The sequence below is a fragment of the Trematomus bernacchii genome, unplaced genomic scaffold, assembly GCF_902827165.1.
Source record: "Trematomus bernacchii unplaced genomic scaffold, fTreBer1.1, whole genome shotgun sequence".
In the NCBI taxonomy this organism is placed as follows: Eukaryota; Metazoa; Chordata; class Actinopteri; order Perciformes; family Nototheniidae; genus Trematomus; species Trematomus bernacchii.
Genome location: NW_022987709.1, coordinates 374,589 through 401,289, shown reverse-complemented (window position 1 = coordinate 401,289; position 26,701 = coordinate 374,589). Strand labels below are relative to the sequence as shown.

At 41.3% G+C, this 26,701-nt stretch overlaps 3 protein-coding genes across 7 annotated transcripts; 2 read left to right on the top strand and 1 right to left on the bottom strand.

Annotated features, from left to right (window-relative positions):
* Positions 1-1,472: 1,472 nt before the first annotated feature.
* agxta (alanine--glyoxylate and serine--pyruvate aminotransferase a) lies at positions 1,473-7,049 on the top strand. Of its 2 annotated transcripts, none has more exons than XM_034140860.1 (11): positions 1,473-1,786; positions 2,038-2,230; positions 5,257-5,321; positions 5,409-5,509; positions 5,602-5,690; positions 5,771-5,855; positions 5,929-6,027; positions 6,144-6,213; positions 6,388-6,483; positions 6,631-6,759; positions 6,874-7,049. In XM_034140860.1, the coding sequence occupies exons 1-11, from the start codon at positions 1,628-1,630 to the stop codon at positions 6,979-6,981; spliced, it is 1,194 nt and encodes a 397-aa protein (XP_033996751.1). In that variant the 5' UTR covers positions 1,473-1,627; the 3' UTR covers positions 6,982-7,049. The 2 variants fall into 2 exon arrangements, with proteins under 2 accessions (XP_033996751.1, XP_033996752.1); XM_034140861.1 differs by having other exon boundaries at positions 1,474-1,786; positions 5,602-5,672.
* A 5,056-nt stretch (positions 7,050-12,105) lies between these two features.
* Positions 12,106-19,030, top strand: dtymk (deoxythymidylate kinase (thymidylate kinase)). Its single transcript, XM_034140883.1, has 5 exons — positions 12,106-12,356; positions 12,507-12,615; positions 18,402-18,492; positions 18,571-18,768; positions 18,859-19,030. The coding sequence occupies exons 1-5, from the start codon at positions 12,227-12,229 to the stop codon at positions 18,967-18,969; spliced, it is 639 nt and encodes a 212-aa protein (XP_033996774.1). The 5' UTR covers positions 12,106-12,226; the 3' UTR covers positions 18,970-19,030.
* Positions 19,028-26,110, bottom strand: atg4b (autophagy related 4B, cysteine peptidase). 4 transcript variants are annotated; one of them, XR_004556732.1, is made up of 13 exons: positions 26,025-26,110; positions 24,331-24,432; positions 24,142-24,213; positions 23,930-24,028; positions 23,645-23,746; positions 23,483-23,555; positions 22,645-22,724; positions 21,855-22,051; positions 21,504-21,582; positions 21,235-21,380; positions 21,046-21,088; positions 19,814-19,907; positions 19,028-19,727 (listed from the first exon to the last, which is right to left on the bottom strand). XR_004556732.1 is itself a non-coding variant. In XM_034140879.1 (13 exons), exons 1-13 carry the CDS (start codon positions 26,032-26,034, stop codon positions 19,639-19,641), a joined length of 1,200 nt encoding a protein of 399 aa, XP_033996770.1. In that variant the 5' UTR covers positions 26,035-26,110; the 3' UTR covers positions 19,028-19,638. The 4 variants fall into 4 exon arrangements, 3 of the variants coding, with proteins under 3 accessions (XP_033996770.1, XP_033996771.1, XP_033996773.1); XM_034140879.1 differs by having other exon boundaries at positions 21,046-21,102; XM_034140880.1 differs by having other exon boundaries at positions 19,028-19,712; positions 21,046-21,102.
* Between the last annotated feature and the right edge of the window lie 591 nt (positions 26,111-26,701).

Here is a 26,701-nt window from a genome sequence, read left to right as displayed (position 1 = left end):
CGCGTTTATCCGCCCGGTACCGGGGGGAAGGTGTGAAACAGGTTAATAGACGCACTGCAAGCTAACCGCATTAATCAATGTTATTTTGACTTGCGGGGAATTTACCCCATCTTTTACAGCGTTACAGCGTTACAGCGTTCGTTGTTAGTGGGTCATAGGACGGGACTGAATACCCGCCTCTTATGAGCACTTTTGTGCCTTAGGTAAGGACTGAACTACCCGACTCTAAGCACTAATAATCTAATTTAACTAGAATATGTATTGTATTTCCCACCGTGACTAAGAACAGTGAGAACGCTGCTGACAACTCTAAAGTTTTAGTATAATCAATCACAGATTTTTGATATTCAAAACAGGTGTCTGCTCACCTTTTGTGTATAGCGCGCTTGCAGTTGTCAACAGTGTCTCTTTGTCCTCCCCCTGGACTGGATTCTGTCCCCTGGCTGTCGGTGTTCCTTTCTAGAGATCCGCTCACAAACGTCGGGAGTCACCACTTGTTGGAGTAGAATACCTCTGCTACGCGCCGTTCGTTGGATGAGGCTGGATCTCTATTAAATTAAGAAAGGAATTGAAAACACCGGACAAATGCGTCAGGACCCGCCAACTCATCAAACCAAAAAGAAATTGGACTTCAGGTTTGTGATGCGATACGGACACAGTTCTCAGGACCTGCCACTCACCAAACCCAAAAGCATTTTTACACTCAAAATCATCAGTATTTCTATCCATTTTTGGGGCGGAGATGGGTCATCTCTTCCTTCCCACTTTTCTCCCAAGCGAATTAGAGAACCCCTGGGGAGGAGCTGTTTAAACTGACCACCTCCTCCAAGTGTCCTGACTGGCTGGATTCGCTTCTGGCCGAGGTCAATCAGAGTTTCGAACAGAGTGAGACCCCAAACCACACTAGGTCAAAAGTCAATGTTTATCTTTACCTTATCTTACTCTACATTCCTTCCCAGGGGTTCTTTTCACCTAAACCATTCTCCCACAGACATTTAAACTCTTCTTCACTTATTTTACGATGTCTTTTAACGACTTAGTGACCGCATCTGGCTCTTAGTGGTGATAAGGATCAATGTTGGTGTGTGAAACACAGAATCTCTAAGTCAGTGAATTTAAAAGTGAGAATAACATTCTTTTTCTAAGTGATTATCAAAACCCGTTTGTGATTACATAAAACATTTCAAACAATATATGTTTACTTCAATACAGTGTAGAATCATATCTTTTTACTTCAGGGTGAAACTTTGTTTCTTACAAACTGTAAATAGCCAGATCTTACGACAGATTAAAACAGTAGGTCAACATAAGCGTTTATACGTGTGTGTTGTGGAAAACATGTCATCCTGTTGGCAGGGTAATATTTAAGCCTGACACTGGAGGAGCTGAAGTCAATGATTAACACTTGAGGACATGTTGGGTGACTTTGCTTATCTTTAAAACGGGAAACCAGCTACCTGAGCTGATTGGGCACAGAGGCAGCATGTGTTGACAGAAGAGGAGATAAAGCAGATGACCCCTGACCTGAGGAGCTCACTGGTCAGACTGAGGGGTGGGCTCAGCTCAGCCTCACTGCTCCTGCTTCACAGCTCTGTGGTTTCACTGTGCTCGTCTCTCTGCTGAGAACATGTCGTCTGTCTCTGTTCCTCCACCAAAATGCCTGCAAAAACCCCTGGTGGTTCCTCATCGCTACATGTTTGGACCAGGACCTTCCAACGTCCCACCACGGATCTTGAAGGCTGGGGCCAATCCTGTCATTGGACACATGCATCCAGAGATATTTGAGGTAACACACATGGTGGAGACTATGAAGGATGAGGGCATAATCCAAAACCCAAATGTATTCCTTTACTATCATAGGAGACTAAGGATGTTTGCATTTTTGAATTAAGGAAATGTTTTCTCAAAAGTTACAAATTACTTATTAGAAATGTTGCCAGTTCATTTGACCTCATGATTAGATAAATGAAAGGGGTTAAGGGTGACGTGTGTTAGAACCCCTCAAAACATAATTTTCATGTTTGCTTACTTTTATAGATAATGAGTGACATCAAAAGTGGGATCCAGTACATGTTCCAGACTCAGAACAGCATGACCTTTGCTGTGAGCGGCACCGGCCACGCTGCTATGGAGTGTGCCATCTTCAACACCGTGGAGGGGGGGGAAAGCGTGCTGAGTGCAGTCAACGGTATATGGGGAGAGCGAGCAGCGGAAATGGCAGAGCGGATAGGTAAGGATGATGGTTTCATATATTTCTCTGTCGAGAAAAACAAAGCTTACAATTCATACAATTCAATTATTTTGGATGTATTTGTTACTTTCCTGGTTCATTCTTTAGTTGTAAATCGAATACAAAGTTTAGTTTGAAAAGGCTCAATACTTTTCAGCAGGGCACTGTAGCTTTCAGCAAACAATACTTCAATCAGGAAAGACTTCATATTTCAGCTGCTGATTAATGCACATTTGGTGCGGTAGTATTTCCAGCAGCAGGGCTCTAATGTCGAGTTGACTCAAAATAAACCACAGTGCCTATGTTTATCATAAGGAACATGTCTCCCATGTATACGTATGGATGTATAAAGGGCACTATGTCACCCTGCATATCTCCAGGTCTAACCCTTCTGGGGGATATACACAAACTAATGTCATTAGCAAACTAATGTTAACGTTTGCATTAAAGTAAAAGGTTGTAGTGTCGAGAGATAGGAGTCGGAGGCGGTGCTTCGAAGGTGCAAATGGGAACTTTAATGAGCAGCAGAAACGGACATGTTGTCGGGTCGCAGCCCAGGAAGAGAAGAAAGCGAAAGGGAGGGCACGCCATAAATACAGTCAACAACATATATGTCCGTGCGGAAACAATACCCCCAACCTGTAGTTCCATGCGTGAATTATGTAAATCAGTGATCACTACACAAGCCCCCCCAGAATTCAACCATGGACACAATCCTCGCGTCCGGGAGGAAGCACCACAGGGGCCGAGGAGGGTGGGGCCGCAGGCGAGGGCCGGGCCACGGAAAGGGCCGCCGGAAGGGGGCCGCAGGAGAGGGTTGGGGCCCCAACGAGGGCGAGGGCATCCCCACCGGGCCGGAACGGGCCGTCGTCAGGGGGCCGCAGAAAGCAGGGTCGCGACACGGGGGCGGGCGTGAATATTCCGGTGGTCCCCAGCAGGGAGGAGCGCTGCCCGGCCGCAGGCAAAGGCACAGCGGCGGCGAGCACGAAGTCCCCGGAAAGAAGGAGCGGTATCCCCGGGGGGCAGGAGCAGCATCCCCGGGCGGAAGGAACCGTGGACAGGGGAGAGGCCAGACGGGGTCAGACGGGGCGACGTCCGAAGCCGCCGTCGAGGCGAACCGTGAGCCGAACCGTGAGCCGCGGTTAGAGGAGAGGCCAGGCAGGGTCCGGGAGTGCGCCACCCACGGGCCGATGAAGGCGTGGGCGACGTCCGAAGCCGCTGCCGAGGTGAAGGAAGAGGCCAGACAGGGTCCCGAAGCGCGCCACCCACGGGCCGATGAAGGCATGGGCGACGTCCGAAACCGTAGAGTCGAGGCGAGACGGGGTCCAGAAGCGCGCCACCCACAGGCTGAAGAAGGCATGGGCGATGTCCGAAGCCGCCGTCGAGGTGGCGAAAAAGCGAGAGGGTCCACACGAGGCCGACCACATATGGTCGAACCTCCTCTCAGGCACCAGAAAAAAACTTGGAAGGGTCGTCCTGTCCACGATTAAAAACAGGTGGGCGAAAAAGCGAGAGGGTCCACACGAGGCCGACCAGACTTGATCGAACCTCCTCTCCGGAACCAAAAAAAAAAAAAAGAAGAAAAAAAAAAAGGGGCTAACAGTTGGATGTCGTTAGCCGCTAGCTGCTAGTCGCCAGCTGTCCGTTAGCCGTTAGCGAGCGCAGCCGGACATGCAACCGCATGTCCCGAATAAACCAGGCATCGTCGTGTATCGGCTCCATGGAAGGCTTGCTGTCCCCCAGTGCCGAAAAGCCGTGGAAATGGCGAGCGTCGTCTGAATGGCCGCACCGAGCCACAGTCCGTGTGCACGTGGCAGCCACGGACATCTCCAAAAATCTCCGGCATTTCGAGAAAAACAGTATGTTTTTTGCCGTGTTCGATTCAGTCTCGGACCCTTCGCGAGACTTATGTCGGCGTCACCAATGTAGTGTCGAGAGATAGGAGTCGGAGGCGGTGCTTCGAAGGTGCAAATGGGAACTTTAATGAGCAGCAGAAACGGACATGTTGTCGGGTCGCAGCCCAGGAAGAGAAGAAAGCGAAAGGGAGGGCACGCCATAAATACAGTCAACAACATATATGTCCGTGCGGAAACAATACCCCCAACCTGTAGTTCCATGCGTGAATTATGTAAATCAGTGATCACTACAAGGTAAAACAAAATTGCAAAAACCTTATTGAGAACATTTTTGTTAGGATGGCGTGGAAGGGTAGGACCCAAATGCAGACTATCAAAAAGGTAACAGGTCTCGTAACAAAAAGCGAGCTTTATTTTAAAAGCTGATCAAAACAAGGCATGAAACAAATGGGTTGTACAAAAAACTGACCGTGACCCACATGGAGGGAGACAGGAGAGACAACCGTGACTGACATGGAGGAAGACAGGAAAAACCAACAATGAACCGACAGGGGAACACAGGAAGAGACAAGACTAAATACAGGGAGGGGTAATCACAAGACAAGACACAGCTGGGGTAAGAGAGGCAGAAACACAAGGGCAACAGGTGAACACAATCAGACAATCAGACACACCAGGGGAACTAATGACAGGAAGGCAAACACAGGAAGAAGGAACAGAGAAGACACAAGGAGGAAAACATTTCAAAACAAAAGGTGGAAAATGAAAACATAAATACAAAACCGTAACAATTTTAGCTAATGTTAACGTTAATTGCTAGCATTATTAGCATAGCCTGCTCCGTTATCAAACATCGGCAAACTCATAAGGCAAGTTAGGCTATTTGCTTCTTAATTCAACTTAATAAGTTCAAGTTATATCTAAATATGAAAGTTGTATTGTTTACCATGGTGTTATTGGTGAAAGTCATTAAATACACGCTCAGTAGACTATTGATGAACGCTAGGGGCAGCAAACAGTACACTGCGCAATTTAATACATCGGCAAGTAAATGTAATTCATTGATAAATTAGTACATACACATGTGATTTTCCACCATGGGTCCTGGGTGGAATCTCTGCAAAGGGAATCAGTTGTTCGACCACAGAACATCATGTGTTTACCCTACAGGTGCCACAGTAAATACCATAGTGGCGCCCCCTGGAGGCTTCCTCACTAATGCAGACATTGAGCAGGTACACTGACTCTAGTTATTATCAGGTTACCTAAATGACTTCCATAAAAGCTGCTGTCTGTGTGATCACACTGTTATCTCATCACAGGCCTTATCAAAACACCGGCCAGTGGTGTTCTTCCTCGCACATGGAGAATCTTCCACAGGAGTCCTGCATCCTTTGGATGGCATCGCTGAGCTGTGCCATAAGTAAGATGCAGCGCTCATTTCTCTTTCATCCTCACATCTAATAATAATAATTATATTGGCAGTTGATAGCTTGTTATGATGTGTGTCTGCAGGTATAACTGCTTGTTTCTTGTGGACTCTGTGGCTTCAATGGGAGGGACCCCTCTGCACATGGACCAGCAAGGTTACATATTCAATCCTGGTAGATTTCAAGTCTCTCTCAGCATTGTATTACACAATCTCTTTTGATAACAATAATTTTTGGATTGATTTTATTTTCAGGAATAGATATCCTATACACTGGCTCCCAGAAGGTTTTGAATGCTCCTCCGGGTACAGCTCCAATCTCCTTTAGTGAGAGAGCATGGTGAGAAATGAACATGCAAGTAGACTTTAAGGAATATGTAACACCATGTAATTAACCTTTAATCTGTTCACAGCCAGAAAATATTCAGCCGCAGGACAAAGCCTGTGTCATTCTTCTTGGATTTGGGTTGGCTTGCAAACTACTGGGGATGTGATGGCAAGCCGTCCAGACTGTAAGACATTTTTGTCTGCAGACAGGAACAGATTAGATTTCAAATTGTGCTCTCAAGTTCAGCGGTACTTGCACAATTTCTTAATATGGTCTGTCTTTTCCATGTCCCCTCTGTAGATATCACCACACAGGCCCAGTCACTGCGTTCTACTCTCTGAGGGAGAGTCTGGCTGTCCTTGCCGAAGAGGTGTTTTTTGTTTTGTTTTTGTATCCACTTCAATAGCTCTGTACAGATAGCCGTAGCAGTTTGTACAGTGACAAAAATATACCAACATAATAACAAAATAAAATGATTGGTTATGCATCAGCTGTTCTATAATGTTTTGAGTGTCTGTCTTGATTCCTTTACTGTTTTTCTAAGGGTCTGGAGAATTCATGGGAAAGACATCATAAAGTGGCAGAGTATTTCCACCAGGGCCTGGAGAGCATGGGACTCAAACTCTTCGTCAAAGAAAAAGTGAGTTTCAAGTTAAATCAGATTATTTCGTTTCATAATTTACATTCTCACAGTTTTTCAGTAGAGTTAAAACTCAATAATGATCAACAATTTAAATTATGAAAAAGAAAGAACATTTATAATTTCTGATTTAAATGGTTGTTACAGAAAGCAAGACTGCCTACAGTTACCACCATTGTTGCTCCGCATGGATATGACTGGAAAGAGATCACAACCTATATCATGAAAACCCATAATTTAGAGATTTCTGGGGGGCTTGGACCATCAGCTGGCTTGGTAAGACAAAAATCCATCAAATATAACAGTTTGTTTCTACTTGAACAACCTATGCCTTCCAGGTCACATAAGTCCTGTGAATGAAGCCTAACACCTGGTTGTTGGTTTTTGTAGGTGCTACGTGTTGGACTGATGGGATGCAACAGCAGCAAGGACAATGTTGACATGGTTCTGGCGGCACTGGGAGACGCTCTTAAACACTGCCACAAGAGCAAAGTGTGACATGTTGCTGTTGGATGCTGTAAAGATAATCAAGGAAGAAACTGTGTAATAAACCCCTATTCTCAGGATCTGTCTTGTGTGGCTTTACCATTATTTGAATGAGAACAGTGGACTTGCCTGCATAACGCTGTAGTACCTTTTGTCAGCAACAGTCGGTAAGCCTATTACTGCCAGTAAAAGAACAAATATATCCTGTAAGTCATTATAATGAAAAACGTTCTCAACATATTAAGTATGTAAGTCTAAGTACTGAAAAATAACAAAACGTTTTATTAAGTCATTATTTTCAAGAAAATACTTTTTCTTTCACTGAGGCAAGAATAGGATCTTATACTAAAACGTTTTATTATTATTGTATTATTTTCATTCTAATATAAACACTATATAGGTTATAATAAAAGGGTCATAATTTTTGCATGATAGTGTATACATTTCACACCTATGGAGAGACCATGTTTAGTCCTACATTATGTATGTGTGTGAGTGTTTAAATATGCACTGTTATTTATGGGATTAGTTTTGTATCATAAAGATAAAGCAACACTTTCTCAGAATAAAGCAAAACTATGAGTTTAAAAGAAAAAAAGACTGAGTCAAGCAAAATAAAATAAATTTCAAAAATAAAACTATAAGTTGCAAACAAATCATTTGTGTAATCATGTAAACTATAAGTATTTTTTCTTTGTTTTAACATAGGTTTTTGTTTGCAGTTCTTGTTTCTTCTTTCTCAATGATCAGACTTTTGCTCTCGCTGCAGCTCTTCTCGTTTGCGCTCCTTCACCTTTTGTTTGAGATTGTGACACAAACCTCCCAGGTGGGCGGGACTTTCAGGGTGTTCCCTTTCAGTTTGTGCTGTACTATACGGTCTGTTTCTTTATTCATTTCATTTCAAACCTTTATTTAACCAGATGGTCCCATTGAGATCATAGATCTCTATTTCAAGGGAGACCTGCAGCATATAGGTTCCACATGAAACATAAAACAATAAAGGACATCATACATTATATTTACAGGATACATTTACATAGTTATAGACATTTACAAGTACCCATAGTATCAACGAGCATTTCATTTAGCCTAGCTTTAAAAACATGCAGAGGAATGAGATTGCTCAGTTTCAATTCTTGCTGAAGATTGTTCCAAGCAAGTGGAGCTGCGCACATAAAAGCTGTCTTACCTAAGACAGTTCTTGCTCTTGGCACATCTAACAATACTACATCATGCGATCTCAGACAATAGCTGCTTGCAACTCTCTGTGTTATCAGAGAGCAGATATAATACGCAGACGGACCCGGTCTGCGACCCGGTGGAATCTAGGGGTAAGGGGAGCTGTAGTGGGCCGTTGCCCGCCACGGGACGGGAAGAGGGATGATAGCTGGTGTTGAGGCCAGGATATTATTTAACAACGCTGCTGCCTCAGTTAAGCTTTGTGCATGCTGCTGAGCAGACATGATGGAACAATCGCAAACGGACATAATATTGTGTTCGCTTTTTTGATATTTGCGCTTCTTCGCTGTTTTTTTTAAACGACTTCCTTTTCAACTGAGATGCCTTCCGTTTCAACTGAAATCCCGCCTATATGTTAGCGTTTCATTTGTGTATAAGAGATTGTTTCATATGTGTGAGAGCGTTTCATATGTGTGAGAGCGTTTCATATGTGTATATGAGAGATTTTTACATATGTTTGTAAATGATTTTGGTTTCAGTTGTGTGTGAGAGTGCTTCACATGTGTGAACGGTATTTCTGAATAATGTCCCTAAAGGCCCAGACACACCAGGCCGTCACCAGAGAACTCGCCGACACCGACACCGACAGTTGCATCGGCGAATTCTCCTGCGTCTTGGCCATGTGTCGCACTGGAACACACCGCAAAGACTTCAGCCGAACACGTACGAACTGCGCATGCGTGAGTGGCAATAACTCTCCTTACCAGCAGGCGGCGGTAGTGTGTATTCGTCATTCAAAATAGGCAACAACCGGAAGACAGAGAAGAAGAACAGACTGATATGTGAGTGATTCTACAATTTAGGGTACATTCCATGTCCATTGATGTCCATTGATGATAATTATAATTATTCTAACTATTTTCTTCAAAAATATCATATTTTGCCTATTATTGGAAAGCATGTTATAATATCACACAAACATTATGTGCATCCTATGCTTTATTTAGCTTGAAATGTGTCATGATGTTCTTAAATTGTCAGTTTTTGCTATGTCCGTTTTTCAGTTGAGGGTGTCTTGGATTCAAAATAATGAATAAAAACCATTAAAGTAAATTTAAAAAATGATTCATTTATTTCAAAAGTCTAAATACTAAAGAATAATAACATATTTTTAATTGATTTCCCCCTTTAAATAATTTAAATATCTTAATATATGAATGTCCGCAAAAGTTCTGTCAACTATGTTACTAACAGAACTTCCCCCTTTAACTCAAAAATTGTTTGTCCCAATACCATGTCACCAGCATCACATGATGCCATGTTCCTCTTTGGCAGACATTTTGAACACACTGTGGTGATTGGCCTCTACATTTTTACAATATTTTATGTATAATAGCACATGGTCAATTAATATACTCATTGACAATCAACAATGTTACGTACATTGTTATGGTTTACAATTGTTTAATGATTTTAATTCAATTATATGTGCAAATGTGATGTTAACCTGTTCAAGAAAATGACATGTGGTCATCCAGGCAAGGCCTACCATTGAAATGATGGGTCAAAATAGGGAAATTGTCAACTAGGTTACCTGTCAACTGAGTTACCCAGTACTGTAATAACTGTAGTAACTTAGTTGACAGGTAACCTAGTTGACAATTTGTATGACATGTAGACGTCATTACACATCATTATCAATGGAATTTTGCACTTCTGCCTTGAAATTAACATAGTGCTGATGGTTAATAATGTGTCCAGTCAACTATGTTATTTGCGTCAAATGTTTGACTTTCATTGTCAACTATGTTGCACCTCATTTTTTCAAATTTAAAATATCTAAAATAGTGCTTCTGATATCCTTTATAGTATAATGTATATCTACACAGGTTGGAGTTTTACATGACATCTCTTAAAACTATCAAAATGACCTGTATGGTAGTTTTATAATACAAAATATCCCTAAACTTAATGACAGTGCTGAACATATCACATGAAAAAACAAAACTTTAATACAATTATTTTTTAAACTTTAAAAAATCTTTGGATATATGGTAGAATAGACTCAAGAGCCTTTCAAATTTGATTTTACTTGAAGTGCAGGACTTAATCAAATGATTGTAATGACATCAAGTTTGTCCGTAACATAGTTGACAAACTGAGTAGTGAAAACATCCTTTCCCTTAAAATAAAAAAATAAATAAAAATGTTTAAGCTTTGCAACTAGTGGATATGTTACACTGAGGAATATACTAACTTGAACCACTGATTGTCCTATTGAGAAAGAACACTTTCTTTGTACTGTTTTGTTGATGTGAAATGCACCCTAAATTATAGAATCAGTCATAAACAAACAACAAATAGTGTGTGCGTTCCATTTTCACTCTCGTCCATCGAAAACATGTTTTAGAATATAAAAATACATGAATGATGAAATGAGCACATAAAGTGCAGACATACTATAAAATCACAGTTAATAGACCTGCATCTGATGATCGCAGTGTTCTGGCGGGTGTGTAGTTTATTGAGTCAGCAATGTAGTAATGTATGTAATGTAATAATGGCCACTTCTTGCTAAATTTACATTTCCATGTGATGCTTTTATCCGAGGCGACTCACAATAGGTAAATGAACAGTATACCCCACCTTTAAGTGCTTTGACAAAAAATCCATAAAAAGATTTCATCTGTGGAAACCGTAGTACTGTAAAAAACACGACTAATCATTTTAGCCGGCCCGGCTAAAATAGCTGTATGGCCTACCTGCCTGTCAGCCTTCCATCTGTGCACAAATTTATCTCGTGCCCCCATTGGTCGTGTGCGCGTTCGTGTGTGTTGGAGGAGGGCCTCTATAAGGAAGTGGCAGATTTTTTCCGGTCGTGTATTTTCAAATTCTAGCGATCTCGAGCCGGTTTCTCAAACTTACATACCCTACCTTTAACTCTTTTTAGGGTGCAGCTATATGTTTTATTTATTTCAAAGTGGGTCAATTTTAAATTGTATTTATTTTTCTTCAAATGTGCAGAGGACTCCCCAAGTGCTGTGTTTAATTTATTTTAAAGTAGGCCTGTGTATATATTTTTTTATTCTCCTTATAAGAATTCTTTGTTTCTTCTTTGTTTCTTATTAGAGGTTAACAGTTTTATAATGTAATACATAATAAATGCAAAAAAACTGTAGTTTTTGTCTATGATATAACAATATATACAACTTTATAAGCTATCAAATATGTTTTGCGGCTCCAGACAAAAGAAAGTGTTGGAAAAGGGGGCAAAATGGCTCTTTTGGTCAAAAAGGTTGCAGACCCCTGCCTTAAAGAGTCCTGAATGTGACCTGGGTGTAGTCATATCTGACAGCATGTGGAGGGATATTCTTGGTCCGGTGCATTCCTCCTCTATTATGTGCTAGGCATGGCCTGATGCAGTGCAAGGTGCTCCACAGAGCCCACTTCACCAATGCTAGATTGGCTCAAATATTTCCGCAGAGAAGTGAGTCCTGTAATAGGTGCAAACTCTCTATTTCCCCTGAGACTGACGTGGCCTAAGTGGAGCCCGCTGGGTGGGGGATGAGAGAGTCCCATACTTTTCTTTCTTCTTGTTTCATATTGACCAATACTCTGTGTATCCTTTATTGTTCTCCCATGTCTTAATTGTTTTTTAGTTATTTATTATTCTACTCAATGTGAATTGGTTGTATTCCTGCTACTTGTGACTTTGTGATGTGAGTTATTTATTTTATTGTATTTATAATTGTATTTATTGTATTATTTTTTTTTTTTTCTCTGACCATGACCTAATGGGATAGGGGTGGGGATAGGGGATGGGTATTTGTCTTTCCTTTAACAGACACATTGTTCTGTACTTTGTTTAATGTGCTGAAAGTGCCATGTCTGCAAAAAAAAAAAAAAAAAAACCGAAACAGGAAGTGCGTCAATGTATTTCCGATGTACTTCCTTATTGATATTTTTGCTTCAGTAAAAGGCGGGTAAATGGTAACAAGGAACTTCCTGCTCAGCTGGGAGATTTAGCTCAGAATTGTGTTCGTTAACCCCGGGAGAGGACGGTAAACAGACCGCAGTAATGGCGTGTAAAAGAGGAGCTCTTATCGTGCTGGAGGGGGTGGACAAGGCCGGGAAAACCACTCAGTGCAAGAAGCTGGTGCACGCGCTGCAGCAGAGCGGCCAGCCCGCTGAGATGATGAGGTTCCCGGGTAAGTCATGCTAATTTTGTTTTGGGAGTTGTGTTAGTGTAGGTGTGGCTCGTTGTTTTTCATCCCTGTGCAGGTGTGCAGAGCAAATATACCCCTTCATTTCTGTGCAACATTAACGTATAAAGCTGTGGGGCGGTCTCTTGGGGCCAGAAAGGACCACGACGATCGGACAGCTGATCAGCGCTTACCTGGAGAACAAGAGTGACCTGGAGGACCACACCGTGCACCTGCTGTTCTCCGCCAACCGCTGGGAGCTGGTGTAAGACTGCTGCCTCTTTGTGTTTCAGTAAAGTATAAGCAGCAGGCAGAGGTGGGAAGTAACTCATTACATTTACTCAAGTAATGCGCTTAAGTACCAATCTGTCAAACGTATCCCATACTTGAGTATTTCCATTTCATGCTACTTTATACTTCTACTCCCTAACAGTTTGGAACATTTATTGTACTTTTTACTCCACTACATGTATTAACACTAATAGTTACCAGCTACTGTTGACATATCAAATACATGACAGTTGTATATGATATAATGCAGTACGTTACTACCAATATGTACAAAACAATGTATTTGTAAGACATTAAAAGGAATCATTTCATATTCCATATTAATATAATATAATACTTTCTAAATAGCCATGGTGCACAATACAGGGATGCAAACTCATCAGGTACGAAAAAGGTGACAAGGATCCGAGCCCCCCGACCCCACGGAATATCGGCTTTTAAAATGAGGAATAACAGAGGATTTTAGCAGTCAGAACAACTAAAGCAGTTAATAATAACAGAAACGCCAAAGAGTCACATCTAATAGAAATGTATAAAAGCATTTATTTGAATTGTGTAGCAGTCAGTTTATAATTTTGGCAGAACTGTTGAGCATTTTGAAAATGTATTTTCATGCCTCTGTGCAAGGCTTAGTCTTTCTATCTGTATAGCCAGTGGTGTAAAGTAACTAATGGCGCGTTTCCACTACACGGCCTCGCTCGGTATGGCTAGGCCTCGTTAGGACTGGCTCACTTTATGGCGCATTTCCATTACAGTTTAGGAACTGGGGTAGTATCTATAGTAACGCAGTGTAGGCGGAGCCGTGACGTCATCTTCAATGAGAACCCCAGAAAAACAACACAGCCGTTAGCTGTTAGCACTCAAGCTCACAGCTCCTCATATATGTTCAGAAACTAGACAAAAGTTAAACAAGTACAAACCACAGACTGCCTGTGTCATGGCGAATACAGTCGCTGCTTTATTTATGTCTGTATAGGCCGTTGTTGTGAGTGTGGACGGTCGGAGCATATACTGCGTTAGCTTAGCCAATCTCCATTTAGAAAACACGCATTTTAAAAGGTTTTTCGCCTGCCGTCTGTCTGCAGACTTGTCAAAGCATTAATTCATGGTTTTTACTAACCGGTATCAGTATGTTGTTACTTCGGCATCATTTTGAAACGTGTATTACAATTAAATCACGGTCAAATATGTCCATCTTGTTGTAGTTGTAGCCCCCTTGCCAGCGATTCTCTCTCTAGTTTAGCATACTCAGCCCGACTCAGCCTCGTTGTCTCTGGCCCTAGACCCACGATTTTATGAGGCCAGAAAAACTGTGAATTAGGACCCGCCGGCCGGTACTAGGCCAAGTGGAAACGCAACCAAAGACGGGCTGCTGACGTCACAGCCCTCTTAAACCGTGCTCCGCGCTGTAGTGGAAACGCGCCATAAGTTCATAAACTCAACAAGTACTATACTTGGGTACAATTTTGAGATACTTGTACTTTATTTAAGTATTTCAATGTGTTGCTACTTTGTTCTTCTACTCCACTACAGTTCAGAGGTAAATGGTGTACTTCTACTCCACTACATGTATTTAATAGCTTTAGTTACTTTACAGATCTGGATGAATGATGTGAAATATAATCAAGTGTTAAATCAGACTTTAGTTCCACCTGGAGTAAATTCACAAGCTACCCTGCAGTATACAAAGTCATTCAAACTAGCTGCACCTTTACCAGCTTTGAGAACACTTTCATGATCAATCATTATAAAACATATCATATATATTATTCTGAAATGGACCAATCTGCACAACGACTACTTTTACTGTCGCTACTTTAACTATATTTTGATGAGAATACTTTTCTACTTTTACTTGAGGAACATTTTGAATGCAGGACTTCTACTTCTACTTTTACTCAAGTACAAGACCTGAGTACTTCTACTTTTACTCAAGTACAAGACCTGAGTACTTCTACTTTTACTCAAGTACAAGACCTGAGTACTTCTACTTTTACTCAAGTACAAGACCTGAGTACTTCTACTTTTACTCAAGTACAAGACCTGAGTACTTCTACTTTTACTCAAGTACAAGACCTGAGTGCTTCTACTTTTACTTAAGTACAAGATCTATACTTATACCACCTCCGTTTATAGCCTATGAAAAAAACTATTTGAAAACGAAGGCTAAAGCTAACGTTAGCAGATAGTGACAATGTATGCTAGTTAGCTAGCTCAACGATAATATTGCGACAGGAACACTTTTCAGTGCACATCACGCTCTGCCGCTCCGACAGGGAGCTCTGCTCTGAACACCTGAACGGCCTGTTCTAACAGCTGTTCACCAGCGGTCCAGTCTGTGCCACAGTGACTCCGGACCGCACAGTTAATATTAACGAACGCACCCGTAGGTAATGTAGCTGCTGAAGCTAGACCCTCATCCCGGAGCAGCAGAGCCTTATTATACATCCATGAGCAGAGCCGACAGGCAGGAAGACTCGAGCACACAGCTCGTGCTTCATTATAATATATAAAAAAAGAACACCATGCGTGTCATGATGGCACATCACAGCTCGCGGCCGCAGATTACTCCGGGTCCCAGACCCCCCCCCATACCCCAAAAATATTTTTATTGCAGATCTACATGAATCACACAAACGACCTATTTTGGATTCAAAACGGCGAATTTCGCCGAAAGGTGACAAGTTTGCATCCCTGACAATGGGTACTTTCACTTTTGATACTTTAAGTACATTTAGCTGGCTATACTTCTACTTAAAGGAAACCTATCATGCTATATTTAAAGGATATATTGTAGGGCCATACCTATATAAGCAGGGGTGCACATAACTGGTACGCAGGTACGCATGCGCGGCAACAATCTGAAATGCGTAACGTCACTTGTGTCACAACGCGCCTTTGCGTACCTGATAGGTCATCAAAACAAAAACACATATTTCGTCTATACGTGTTTCTTGTCAACACTCAGTGGAGTAAATTATTAGACATGTCCAAAAAAAACAAAGACATTAAGCAGCCACTTTGCCGTTTCGCTCCCTGCAAAAATCTTCGGACTTTCTATGACTGATTGAACTGGGTGCTGGCTGTGCCGCGCAGGACATAACCGACGGACCTGTGAAGCTTCACAGGAGAAAGAGGCTTAGATCACTGGACGACAGAGTTGGTCGCCGTGTGCACAGACGGGGCTGCTGTTAACGTCAGTGTGTAGGCCTACAACAGAATTGTACCAAAACTACATCAACTGGCTGCAGTGGGAGACTCCCCTGTGCACATTCTGTGCCCCGCGCACACACTGGAGAACTGCGCAAAATCAGCTGATCACAACGGTCACGCTCTGTGGTCAAGCTGCTGCAGTTAAAACACACAGCTGCCTGCAAACTTACTCAGGCTGTTAATGGAAGAGTTTGAAATCAGACAGGGTTAGGTGGATGAAGTGTTACTCAAGTAAAATTAGAAAAGTATTATCATCAACACCTAGTTAAAGTAGCGACAGTAAAAGTAGTCATTTTGCAGATTGGTCCATTTCATAATAATGTATATGATATGTTTTATAATTATTGATCATTAAAGTGTTTAAAAATGAGTTTGAATGACTTTGTATACTGCAGGGTAGCTTGTGAATTTACTCCAGGTGGAACTAAAGTCTGATTTAAGACTTGATTATATTTCACATCATTCATCCAGATCTGTGAAGTAACTAAAATGTATTAACTACATGTAGTGGAGGAAAAGTACATGATTTACCTCTGAACTGTAGTGGAGTAGAAGTACAAAGTAGCATAAATTGTACCTAAGTACAGTACTTGAATAAATGTACTTTGTTACTTCCCTCCTCTGAAATCAGGTCATCAAGTCATGTGATAATTTCTTAGTATTTGATCCTTCAACTTGGCCTCAGGAAATGCAAGGACTTCACAGTTTTGGCAACAAGTTTTGGAGAAAGCAAATCGGAGGCTTAAAAAGAGACAGGGAGGTGCATCTTCATCATCTAGCATGCAAGAAGTGTAAATAGAGGACAGTGAAGGAGACACTGAGGAGGACAGTGAGGAAGACTGCACTTATTAAAACCACGCTTCATGTGGGGTGAGTACCAAACGCTGTCTCCTGGTACTCATCTGAGTAACTCACTAAAAAAGTTATGTGCACCCCTGTATATAAGGTATATTTATACGTTTCTGTTTTCGAAATACCAAACAGATCATGCATTTTAGCCATGCCTCATTTCGCTCTATGTGTTGTTTTGTGAGCTGCAGCTGACCACGCCCCCCTGCAGGAGAGGGGAGCCGCTCTGATCAGCTGCTGGGCTGTCAGAAGAGGGGGAGAAAAAGAGATCTCCGTCCTCCGTGTTTTATTATAGCCTATATAGAGTCGTTATTCATTTGTTTTAAAGCTCAATAAATAACAAAGAAGACCTTTGACCGGCACTTTTCTAATTTTGTCCGGAAGATTTAAACTTTAACGGACATCTTGACCGGCGAAACAAACTGAAACTGAAACTCTGCCGCACGGTCCCCTCGTTCCTTGGAAGAGGCGGAGAGGTGGGTGTTTGTCATCTGCTGGTGGACTAACCGGAGAGAATTACAGTGCTTGCCTCGACGGGGAGGGGTTGCATTGAATTAAAGCAGCAGAAGGAGCAAACGCTTGCCTCGGGGAGGGAGAAAGAAAGCCACAGCGGAGAATAAACAGAAGGGTAGCCATGGTAACCAAGTCTTCTTCGCTGCTTTTGTGGCAGACTACAGCGCCACTTACAGGCCTGGCATATGTACTACAGCGTCTCCAGCGCTTTCGAGCGGCAATGGCCGGCCGTGGCCCAACCCCACATTCCCCTGATAGGTGGAGAGTTGGCCCAATAGCCGTAGCGCCACTTTCCTGACGTCAGTAAAGTGTTCAAATCTGGATCAGTTTTTATCAGATCCATTGCAGCCCCTTTTTTAGAGATTTGGGTATGGAGGAAAATAGAGAGGGTTGTGTTTTCTGACACTTGGTGAGTTCCCTGGAACACCGGGGACACATATTCATGTATAAAAGACGTACAAAAGTGCATTTTGCATGATAGGTCCCCTTTAAGTAACATTTAGAATTTGGGATTTTCACTTGTAATAAAGTTTTTCTAAGTACTTCTTCCACCACTGGCAATAAGTAACATAAGTAAGTGACTCCTTTCCTGTCACAGCAGCGGAAGCCCAGATGTATTTGATAGTGTAAATGAAGGTTTTATGAATATTAAGTGGGTGTTTGTGCCATGATACTAAATGTAGGCTGTAAAAAGTTCTACAAAAAATGTCAAGGATTCAGTTTAGAGACACATTCACAATTTATAAGGGTCGTTCGTTTTGTAGTTAACGTTAGGTAATATTGCAACTCGAGTTGTAGGTTAATAAACATTAGACTGTTAAAAAGTTGAGTTTAAGCTACTATTTTTATTTGACTGAGCCCCCCAGTGCCACTGTGTACTGATAAAAATCCTTATTAAAAGTGACTGAAGTGCATGGGTTGTCTAAGCTGAATATCTATTTCTGGAGAGAGACACTAGTCTTTTCAGTGCTGTAAGCACATTAACAAAATTCCTTTCACTCCATATTGTTTTGCTGTATGCACATTTGTCTACCTATTGTGTTGAGTGATGGATAATGGATGGATAATTGATAAATTGACCCTTTAAATGTTGCGCTGTTGCAGATAAATCTGAAAAAAGTATATTCTTTTGTCATTAGTTTCCTGTGTAAGTAATAGCCTACATGCCTTATATTGTGACCGCAGACCTTTAATGAAGAAGAAGCTGGAGCAGGGCACCACTCTGGTTGTAGACCGATACGCGTTCTCCGGAGTCGCTTTCACCAGTGCAAAGCCGGTGAGACCCCCCCCCCCCCCAGCTTCTCAAACTCTGCGTTCATCAGACAGCATCGTTCTTACATGTTCTCTCCTTCAGGGTTTCTGTCTGGATTGGTGCATGAAGCCTGACGTGGGACTGCCGAAGCCGGACCTGGTGATGTTCCTGCAGCTCAGTCCGGCAGAGGCCGCTCTCAGAGGCCAGTTTGGAGAAGAGAGATACGAGACTAGTGTTTTCCAAAGAGCGGTCCAGCAGAAATTCGAACACCTGATGAAGGATCCCTCAGTCAACTGGCGGGTAAGATGCGGGGTCTGGATCCTACATTTATTTCAAGGTGTCATTTAAAAAATTTAAAAAATCTAACGTGATCTAAACTGTGTGTTATAGGCAATTGATGCTTCTCAGAGTGTTGAGGATGTGCACGAGAACATCTTGACCCATAGCCTGAACAATATCAACGCAGCCGAGAACCTGCCTCTCGGAGAGCTGTGGAAGTGAAGCAGTCTCGTTTTTTAAATAAATTAAACTTGAATAAATGATGTGCCATTGTCAAATATCAGATTCTGACTTTATTTGTTTTAATTCCTCTTACATTGTTGTTCACCGGTCTATATGCTGTGTTGATTAAATAAATAATCAAATTATTTAATGTGTGTTCAAAAGTTGTCAGGGTTACTTTGCATGAGTAATTAATGCAACTTATCTGTAGATTTGACTTAATTTGGTTTCATTACAGGCTGTTACAGACTTTAGTTATTAGGGACAAACCTCGTAAGCCATGGGCATCATAAACCATCGAGTTTCTTACAACATAAAACTGTTATGGCAATTTAACTTATGGAGTCAGGGAAAGGCACCATATCACTTCAGAATAAACATTTAAAGTGTTAAGACTCATGGAAACATGTATGTGAAGATGTGCATACAGAATTTATCCTGAGCTCCTGCTACGACTTCCAGCCAGGCAGTCTCAATGTAGGAACAGAGAGCTTTCAGAGGCTGCTGCTGAACGCTGTGTGACACACTGACTACACCATCGGAGCTGGAGCCGCTCAACAGGGCTCCAGTTAATGTTCATCCCCTCAGGCTCTCCCTTCTGAAGCACAGAAGAGAGTGAGAATCTTTTGCCGCTTGTCGAGAACAGCATATCATTGTTCATAATGTTCCTCAGAGGGAAAGGATCTCAAACTCCTCGTCCTCCGAGTCAAAGAACCGCTCCAACCTGTCGGAGTCTGAGAAATCTGCAAAGGGAACGTCAACACGTAGAAAAGGAAAACATTACATTTCATTTGGAATAATTATTTTAAATATATTTAGCAAAAATAATATTAAGTTCACTTACCAGGAGTAAGGTTGAGGGCATCCACGCTGACCATGTGGGAGGGCTGACTGTCTACCAGCTCAAACATGGGCAGGCCCCCCCTGTTGCAGGACAGCTGCAAGAGAAGGGCCATCATGTTATCATGTACACATTCCAACAATAAAATGATGCTTATATTTACCATTATGCATCATATGACTTATATTGTTTAATCATTTTGGCTATTAAAGGTCACCTATTATGCAAAATGCACTTTTTGATGTCTTATATACATAAATATGTGTCCCCGGTGTGTCAGGAGACTCAAAGTGTCAGAAAATAAAACCCTCTCTTTTCCTCCTGACCCACATCTCTAAAAACGGGGGTACAACGGAAGTGATCCAGATTTGCAGAGAACTTGACATCATTACTAAAATGTGGGCTGGCTTTACATTGAACTCCTGGCAACGTTCCACCCACGGCTCAACCTATCGTCCCCATATTCAGTCGCTAGCTGAATGCCCTCCCTCAGCTGTGTGTGTGTGTATTCAGCAGGATGTCTACGAGAGTGACTCAGAGTAATCAAATGTTCAAAGTTCAACCTCAGCTCCTAAAATACAGACACTCAGATTTCTAATGACAACATGTCCCTATTAAAACCACATTTGTTTATTCACACCTATTCAATTAAAAAAAACTAACATTCTCATGTCAGGCTTTTTATATAGAGCCCTGGCTTCAATATTGTAGTTTTTAAAATGTTTAACCAGATTGAGCCATCTTCCCATGTGGGGCCAAAAAAGGCTATTTTCCTGCACAACAGAATAAAACTTAATCAAAATACTTTTTTTCCCAATTATTGACACATCCCAGTCTGTGACAAAAAAATCTCTCTAGAATTACGTATACAAAAGATCATTTTATCTTTGTGTTTATCATCAAATAAAATGGGCCAGTTCAGCCTTCATTAGAGGAATAGATTTGAAAGGGGGGACAGAGGGGAAGACACACTTAAAGAAACGCAGTTCAGAGTCAAACCTGTACATGGGCTGCAAGTTCTACCAAGAGAGCTATCAGGCGGCCCAAAAAATAAATAAATATTTTGTTTATAAACTTAGTAAAAGTGAAAAATAATATTTTATTATAATATTTTGGTTTTTAGGACATCTTGATCCTAACAACATCAGAGTCACTTTTTTTTAACGTAACACACAAGGGTTAACTGTCATGGACAAGTCAATGGAGCAACAAAAGATCGCTGTTCGGAAACGTACCCTTCTTATGCGCATACACCAGTCATCAAACTCGTCCTCTGTTCTGCAGAAGAAACCCTGGTGGACACCAGAAAACAGTAAACTACGGAACATTACTGTAAACAGGCCTGCTGCATTCACACTTTAACAAAGAGCTTTAGTATGAGATAGGAAAGCTGTGTGCTATAAAACCCTCCCCAGCATTCCTACCGCTGCGATGGACGGGTCCAGCTCACAGATGTGCATGCGGCAGGGGGGGTGCTGACAATGGTACGTCTCATCAGGGACCTGTCCGTCTTCACAGGGTTCCACTGCAGGCTGCGTGGTGTGGGGGTCTAGATAGATGAGCTCCTCTCCTGGGAGGAAGGAAGCGTGTTTATCATTAGATTGTTTTCTTGGTGTAAGAGGAATTAATATGGTGAGCATGAGTGTGCAGTGCACAACTGAGTGTTTATTTCACAAACAGAGACCAGACATACCGACATAACCAATGAAGTAATGGGCACTGTTGGGTTTTCCCCCAATAACCCCCAGGGACTGAGGCAGCATGAAGCATTGCTGTGAAAAGAGACGAGAGGGTTTATCTCAGCCCGCTGCAGCTCGCTTTGCCTCAGTGCTTATTTATGAACCTGTTTCCATCTTTTTAGCCGATTTAGTGTTTAACACAACATACAAATGACATTAGGAACATTTCGATAAGCGTACCATTTGTTATGTTTTATATTATTTGTGTGAGCTTTGTTTCTTTTTTTAACAACAAAAGTAACTGTGGTGTCGGGGATACTCGATTTCCAAGATTAAAGTCATACATGTACGCTGAAGTACTTCACCTTGAGGGTTCCGATGTACGCCTCATTTATGTCGCTCAGGCCCAGCCTGAGGGGGATGAGCAGCACCAGAGGTTTCCAGAGAGCCGTCTCCTCCTCAGCCATAGCACAGGCCCCCCCCGGGCAGCCGTTCAGCTCCCCTGCTCCCTCTGGTTCACAACAGGCTCCTTCAACATCCAGCCAGGGCATACACAGACGCTCTGCAGGGAAAATGATCACAAAAACACACTTAATGGCTATTGTCTATACTGCGATAAAAAGATAAAACATACAGTGTGTGGTTTATGTTCCTAAAAACTGTAAAGAATAAGCATTATCAGCTCATTAAGTAGAGTAGAAGTCAGAAAAGGATTAAACAGACCTGGTTATGGTGTGTTCACAATAAAAACACCCACAAGAGAATATCTCAGTGTCGTTATTTCCTTAGAGCAGATACAAATGTAGCATATCGTAGACCTCAGTGCTCCTCGTGCCTGCGAGTGTAACCCAACGTGAACATTTGCTTGGCATTCGGTATAAACACAGCAGTTGAGTAAAACACTAACAGTGAACACAAAGCTTCTTACCTATTAGAACTTTCCACTAAAGGAAAGTTAAGACTTTTTTTGCACATGGACATGCACCAGAATACTGTTGAGGGATAAGCTTCTTAATGTTTGTTTTCACACAGAAACTTTGACCAGTAATTAGCTTTAGCTTAAGTACTTCTGTAAACATCCCAGCGTGGTCCACAGTCTAACCTGCAGCACAAGTTAAACTGCTTATGCAAATTCAGGAAACAGGAAGCACTCACTGATCTCTTCGATGACCACAGTGTTGTCCATCGCCACGTGTACCACTAATCTGCTCCACGTATCAAACACTGCCAGCTTCCTGAGAGAAAGACAGTACATTTTACTCAATTGTGAAGGCATTTTTTTGAAATGCTTAGAACCTCCTCCGTGAACACTGTATCTTGTCTGTTCTTCCTAAATGTTTGTGGGATGGATGAATAGATGGTGAGAGAGGACAATAAAATAAAAGACAAAGAATATTTGATACAAACTAATAGATGCCATCCAGTGTGTGTGTCTCAATCACAATGACTGAATGACATAAGGGCAGTTTTACAAAAAACGTAAACATATAGTTCTGGTGGCCTTTTAAGATTCAATGACACTTGTTCATACTGTACTTATATTCTTATTCCGTTTTGACAAGTTTGGAAAGCGGTTCCAGTATTTGTGTGAACATTTTCAATAAAATCAAAGACCTAAATTGAAGAAGTGGTGATCAAGTCATTAGTAGATTGATCAATAGAAAATCTGTCTCAAATGTGACAATTGGTAAAAGGCATGCAGTTGTTTGTTGTAGAGCAGAAACATGGAATGTAAACATATTCTTTTGTTGAGAAAAGACGATATGACACTTAATTTGAAGTTATTGAGCTATTTATCCTTGCAATGCAAGTTAAATATCTCTAGGGCATTACATTGGCAATTTGAATACTTCGCCTCTGGCTCTGATGGGCATTTCATAAAATAGGATCATATTTATTGCTAAATGTATCAATATAGTAATTCATATTATCAATAACCATCAATTGGATCCATAAAATGTAAACTATCTTGTATCTTCTCTACAGAACTTACTTTAGAACCTGGGCCACTGTGTTGGGTCCATACCACTGGCCTATGGGCTTTCCCTCTCCAACTCCCATCTGGGCTGCATAAACAGAAACAGAAATCTGTCATGCAAGCTCTTTCAGAGTGAGGGCTTGGTCACATTGGAAGGGTCTGACACTCACTACTTACCAATTTGATGGATGGAATAATAGCTGTCTTTTTTGTCAATGAAGGCGTTGAGAATACTGATGTACTCTTCTCTTTGTCTCTGGCCTCTGGCCCATCTCCAGTCTGAGAACAACACAACAGTTATCAGGCCTGTGCTAACAGGCTCTGTATGGTATAGTCTACTCCATGGAGAAGACATGGTAGTGCCATTCAGTCATACAATCTGGTGTCACCTACCTTTATGTTTATCCGTCTATAATCAAAGGGAATTAAAACAAATAAAATAAAAATGGAAAGTTGTCTTACCTCTGCCTAGATGTCTACACACCAAGGCCTCCCCGAGGATCATCTGTCCGCACCGCAACATGCAGCCCCATCCCGTATCAGATGTTGGTCCTGTCCCCCCTGGAACACATTCCAGAATTGTAAATGATTATGAAAACCCATATTACACAAATCTCCAGAAACGTTAAGTATAGTTTAGTGACTAAGCCATATCGCACAATTTCTTCACTTACCAATTGGCGGGAAGTTTTTTCTGTATGTGAACCACAGTCGGGAGGTGACATCTGATAAAATGTCATCTTTCTCTACATGAAGACCAGAGACCACCATATTACAATACAACCACAACACAAAGACAAGCATTCAAGTTATAACTTAACTACTACTTCCTCTTACACACAGGTTATATTCCACTATCCTACCTGTCAGTGCGTTGTATTCTTTCCCCAAGATCCACACAGGCTCTGAGGTCTCGGGAAAATCTTCAAACTCTCCAAAGCGAAGTGTGTCGTATGTCAAGGTTGCTGCAAGAGAGGACAGAGTAAAATGTAATACGTGTGAGAGATCACTGAGGAGAAAGGTTGTTATCCGATAAGCACTTACAAGTGATTCTGTTTGTCAGGGAGTAAAGGTGTGGTAGACATTAGTAGCTTGAGAAGTGACTTCCAGGAAGAATCTTCTATATATCAATCTAGAAAAGCATCTAGGATTTTTAATCTATGTTTTTCTTTATATTAACTTAGGTCTTCATGTCTATGCTAGGGAGCAAGTGAAGGAGAATGATCCCTGCTAAATGAAAATGAATGGATGTCAGAAAACGGTCAATTAACACAACTATATCGCAAGTATCTTAATCATATTCAAAAATGTTTCTTAAAGTAAAAGTACACATATTATCATCAAAATACACTTAAAAGTACTAAAAATAACCATGAACGTTATAATCATTATGCAGAATGGCCCATTTCGTTATGATATATATTTTGTTAATAGATTATAATCATTAATATGTACATTTACTTTTTGATAAACTTTTTATGTTTTAACTTTTTTGTCTTGGCTGGTTTCGAAATGTCCCTAGGGGATCATTAATTTGTATCTTTGTCCATAATATCAATAACAATTTAGTCGTTGATTACATTTTTTATCAGAATCTGAAAAGTAACTTTAGTTATCAAAAAAAATGCAGTGCAGCTAAAAAGACAATATTTGCCAAAGAAATGACCAGTATTTTCACTGCAGTTAAAATACGTGGCTCAAAGCCAGACAGAAAATAGGGCAAACCCTTATAGTAATGGACGTCATTAAAGGGTTAATTTCCTTTTAAGAAAGAATGTTAAATATTTTAAAAGTTGTTTTTCTGTCGTAACTATTTACTGGTAAAGGAGTTTACGACAGACTATAATGAGATCCACATCACTAACAACAGACAGGAGAAGTTGCTAGCTCAGTGACATTATCTGTCAGCTTGGGAAACGAAAGCTGGGATATACAGGTTATTTAATAAAAACTGAAGGTATGTATTTGCAGTCAAATGACATTTTTCAAAATAATTAATAAGTCTGCTCGCATTATCTGGACACTATTCTACAGTACGTAAATGTTGCTGCATATCATATAACTTAACCTCTCTCAAAGCTAATAGCATTCCCGGTGCTAACACTAGCATAACAACTGATGTGATGGTGACAGTGCATCGACTGGATGTTCATCTTGGGCGTAACATAACGTTAGCACATACAGTCAAACCAAGGACGGGAGGCAAATTATCAAACGTGAAACTTATTAAACAACAGATGACACTAACACATGAGACCGTACAGTAAGTTATACGGCTGTGAAGCAAGCTGTCAAAGTGAGGAATCAAACACATTTCGCAATAACAGCAGGCTAATGTTAGTTAGCAGTTAGCTTTAGTCATCATTTTAGCAGGCTAACGTCACTGAGGCTACAAAGCAATACGTGTTAGACTGGCAGCTGGAGATGGCAATCCTTTCATGGCAGAACAGAGAATGTGCTGACAAGTATGACATGTTGTTGTTGCACTTATTTAGCGACAATACTAGCTTGTCAAGGTAGAAAAGGACGTGTTATTTTACTCTAAAATATTGCTTACCTGCATCCATCCCGACGGTCTTCACCCTATCTTGTTTGTTGTTCTCTGGACTCCGATCGGGTGGACCAATGGGAGCAAAGTCCTGCTGAGGAATTTGGAGAGAGGCGGGACCTTTCTCACGACATCCAATAAGGGCTGGGAGGGAGGGTTAATGTCGCCCTAACCAATCAGTAGTTGCTGACGTATTCGGTCCGTTGAAAACAGTTACAGATGAAAACATATGTGTATACTAATGCCGCACCCTTATCTAATTATTCAGCAGTTACCATTTGTTCTGTTCTTGCATTCAACAAGTTACGAGAGCCTTTAGATAGACAGACAGACAGGCAGGGCGATTGAAACAGATTTGTATTATAAAGGACAAAAAAAGTATATACACTAAAATGGAATAGCCTACAGTAAGACCGGTGAAATGTAATAGTTGCTTTTTAGATGGCGTTTTAATAACCTCACCTGCTTATATTTAGTCTGACAAACCACGTCAAATAATTCAGACTCATGGAATTAATAAAAAAATGGACGTAGTGTCTGTGACGTCACCTATACATTTCATGTATTGGACATACACAATATGAGAATAAATAAAAAAGAACATTTAAGAATTTGATAATGATTGCCTTGAATTGATCAAATTAAACAGTAAAGAGAACGCATTTCCACAAAAGAACAATAACTAA

Excerpts from the sequence above, each read along its gene's own strand:
- agxta (XM_034140860.1), top strand. The coding sequence starts at position 1,628 with ATGTCGTCTGTCTCTGTTCCTCCACCAAAATGCCTGCAAAAACCCCTG. Across the intron at positions 5,691-5,770 it reads AGGTTACATATTCAATCCTG|GAATAGATATCCTATACACT; the intron begins GTAGATTTCAAG and ends TTTTATTTTCAG. Across the intron at positions 6,028-6,143 it reads GATGGCAAGCCGTCCAGACT|ATATCACCACACAGGCCCAG; the intron begins GTAAGACATTTT and ends TCCCCTCTGTAG.
- dtymk (XM_034140883.1), top strand. The coding sequence starts at position 12,227 with ATGGCGTGTAAAAGAGGAGCTCTTATCGTGCTGGAGGGGGTGGACAAG. Across the intron at positions 12,616-18,401 it reads GCCAACCGCTGGGAGCTGGT|ACCTTTAATGAAGAAGAAGC; the intron begins GTAAGACTGCTG and ends TTGTGACCGCAG. Across the intron at positions 18,769-18,858 it reads ATCCCTCAGTCAACTGGCGG|GCAATTGATGCTTCTCAGAG; the intron begins GTAAGATGCGGG and ends TGTGTGTTATAG.
- atg4b (XM_034140879.1), bottom strand. Across the intron at positions 23,747-23,929 it reads GTGTAGACATCTAGGCAGAG|ACTGGAGATGGGCCAGAGGC; the intron begins GTAAGACAACTT and ends TGTTGTTCTCAG. Across the intron at positions 21,381-21,503 it reads TTACTTCATTGGTTATGTCG|GAGAGGAGCTCATCTATCTA; the intron begins GTATGTCTGGTC and ends CCTTCCTCCCAG.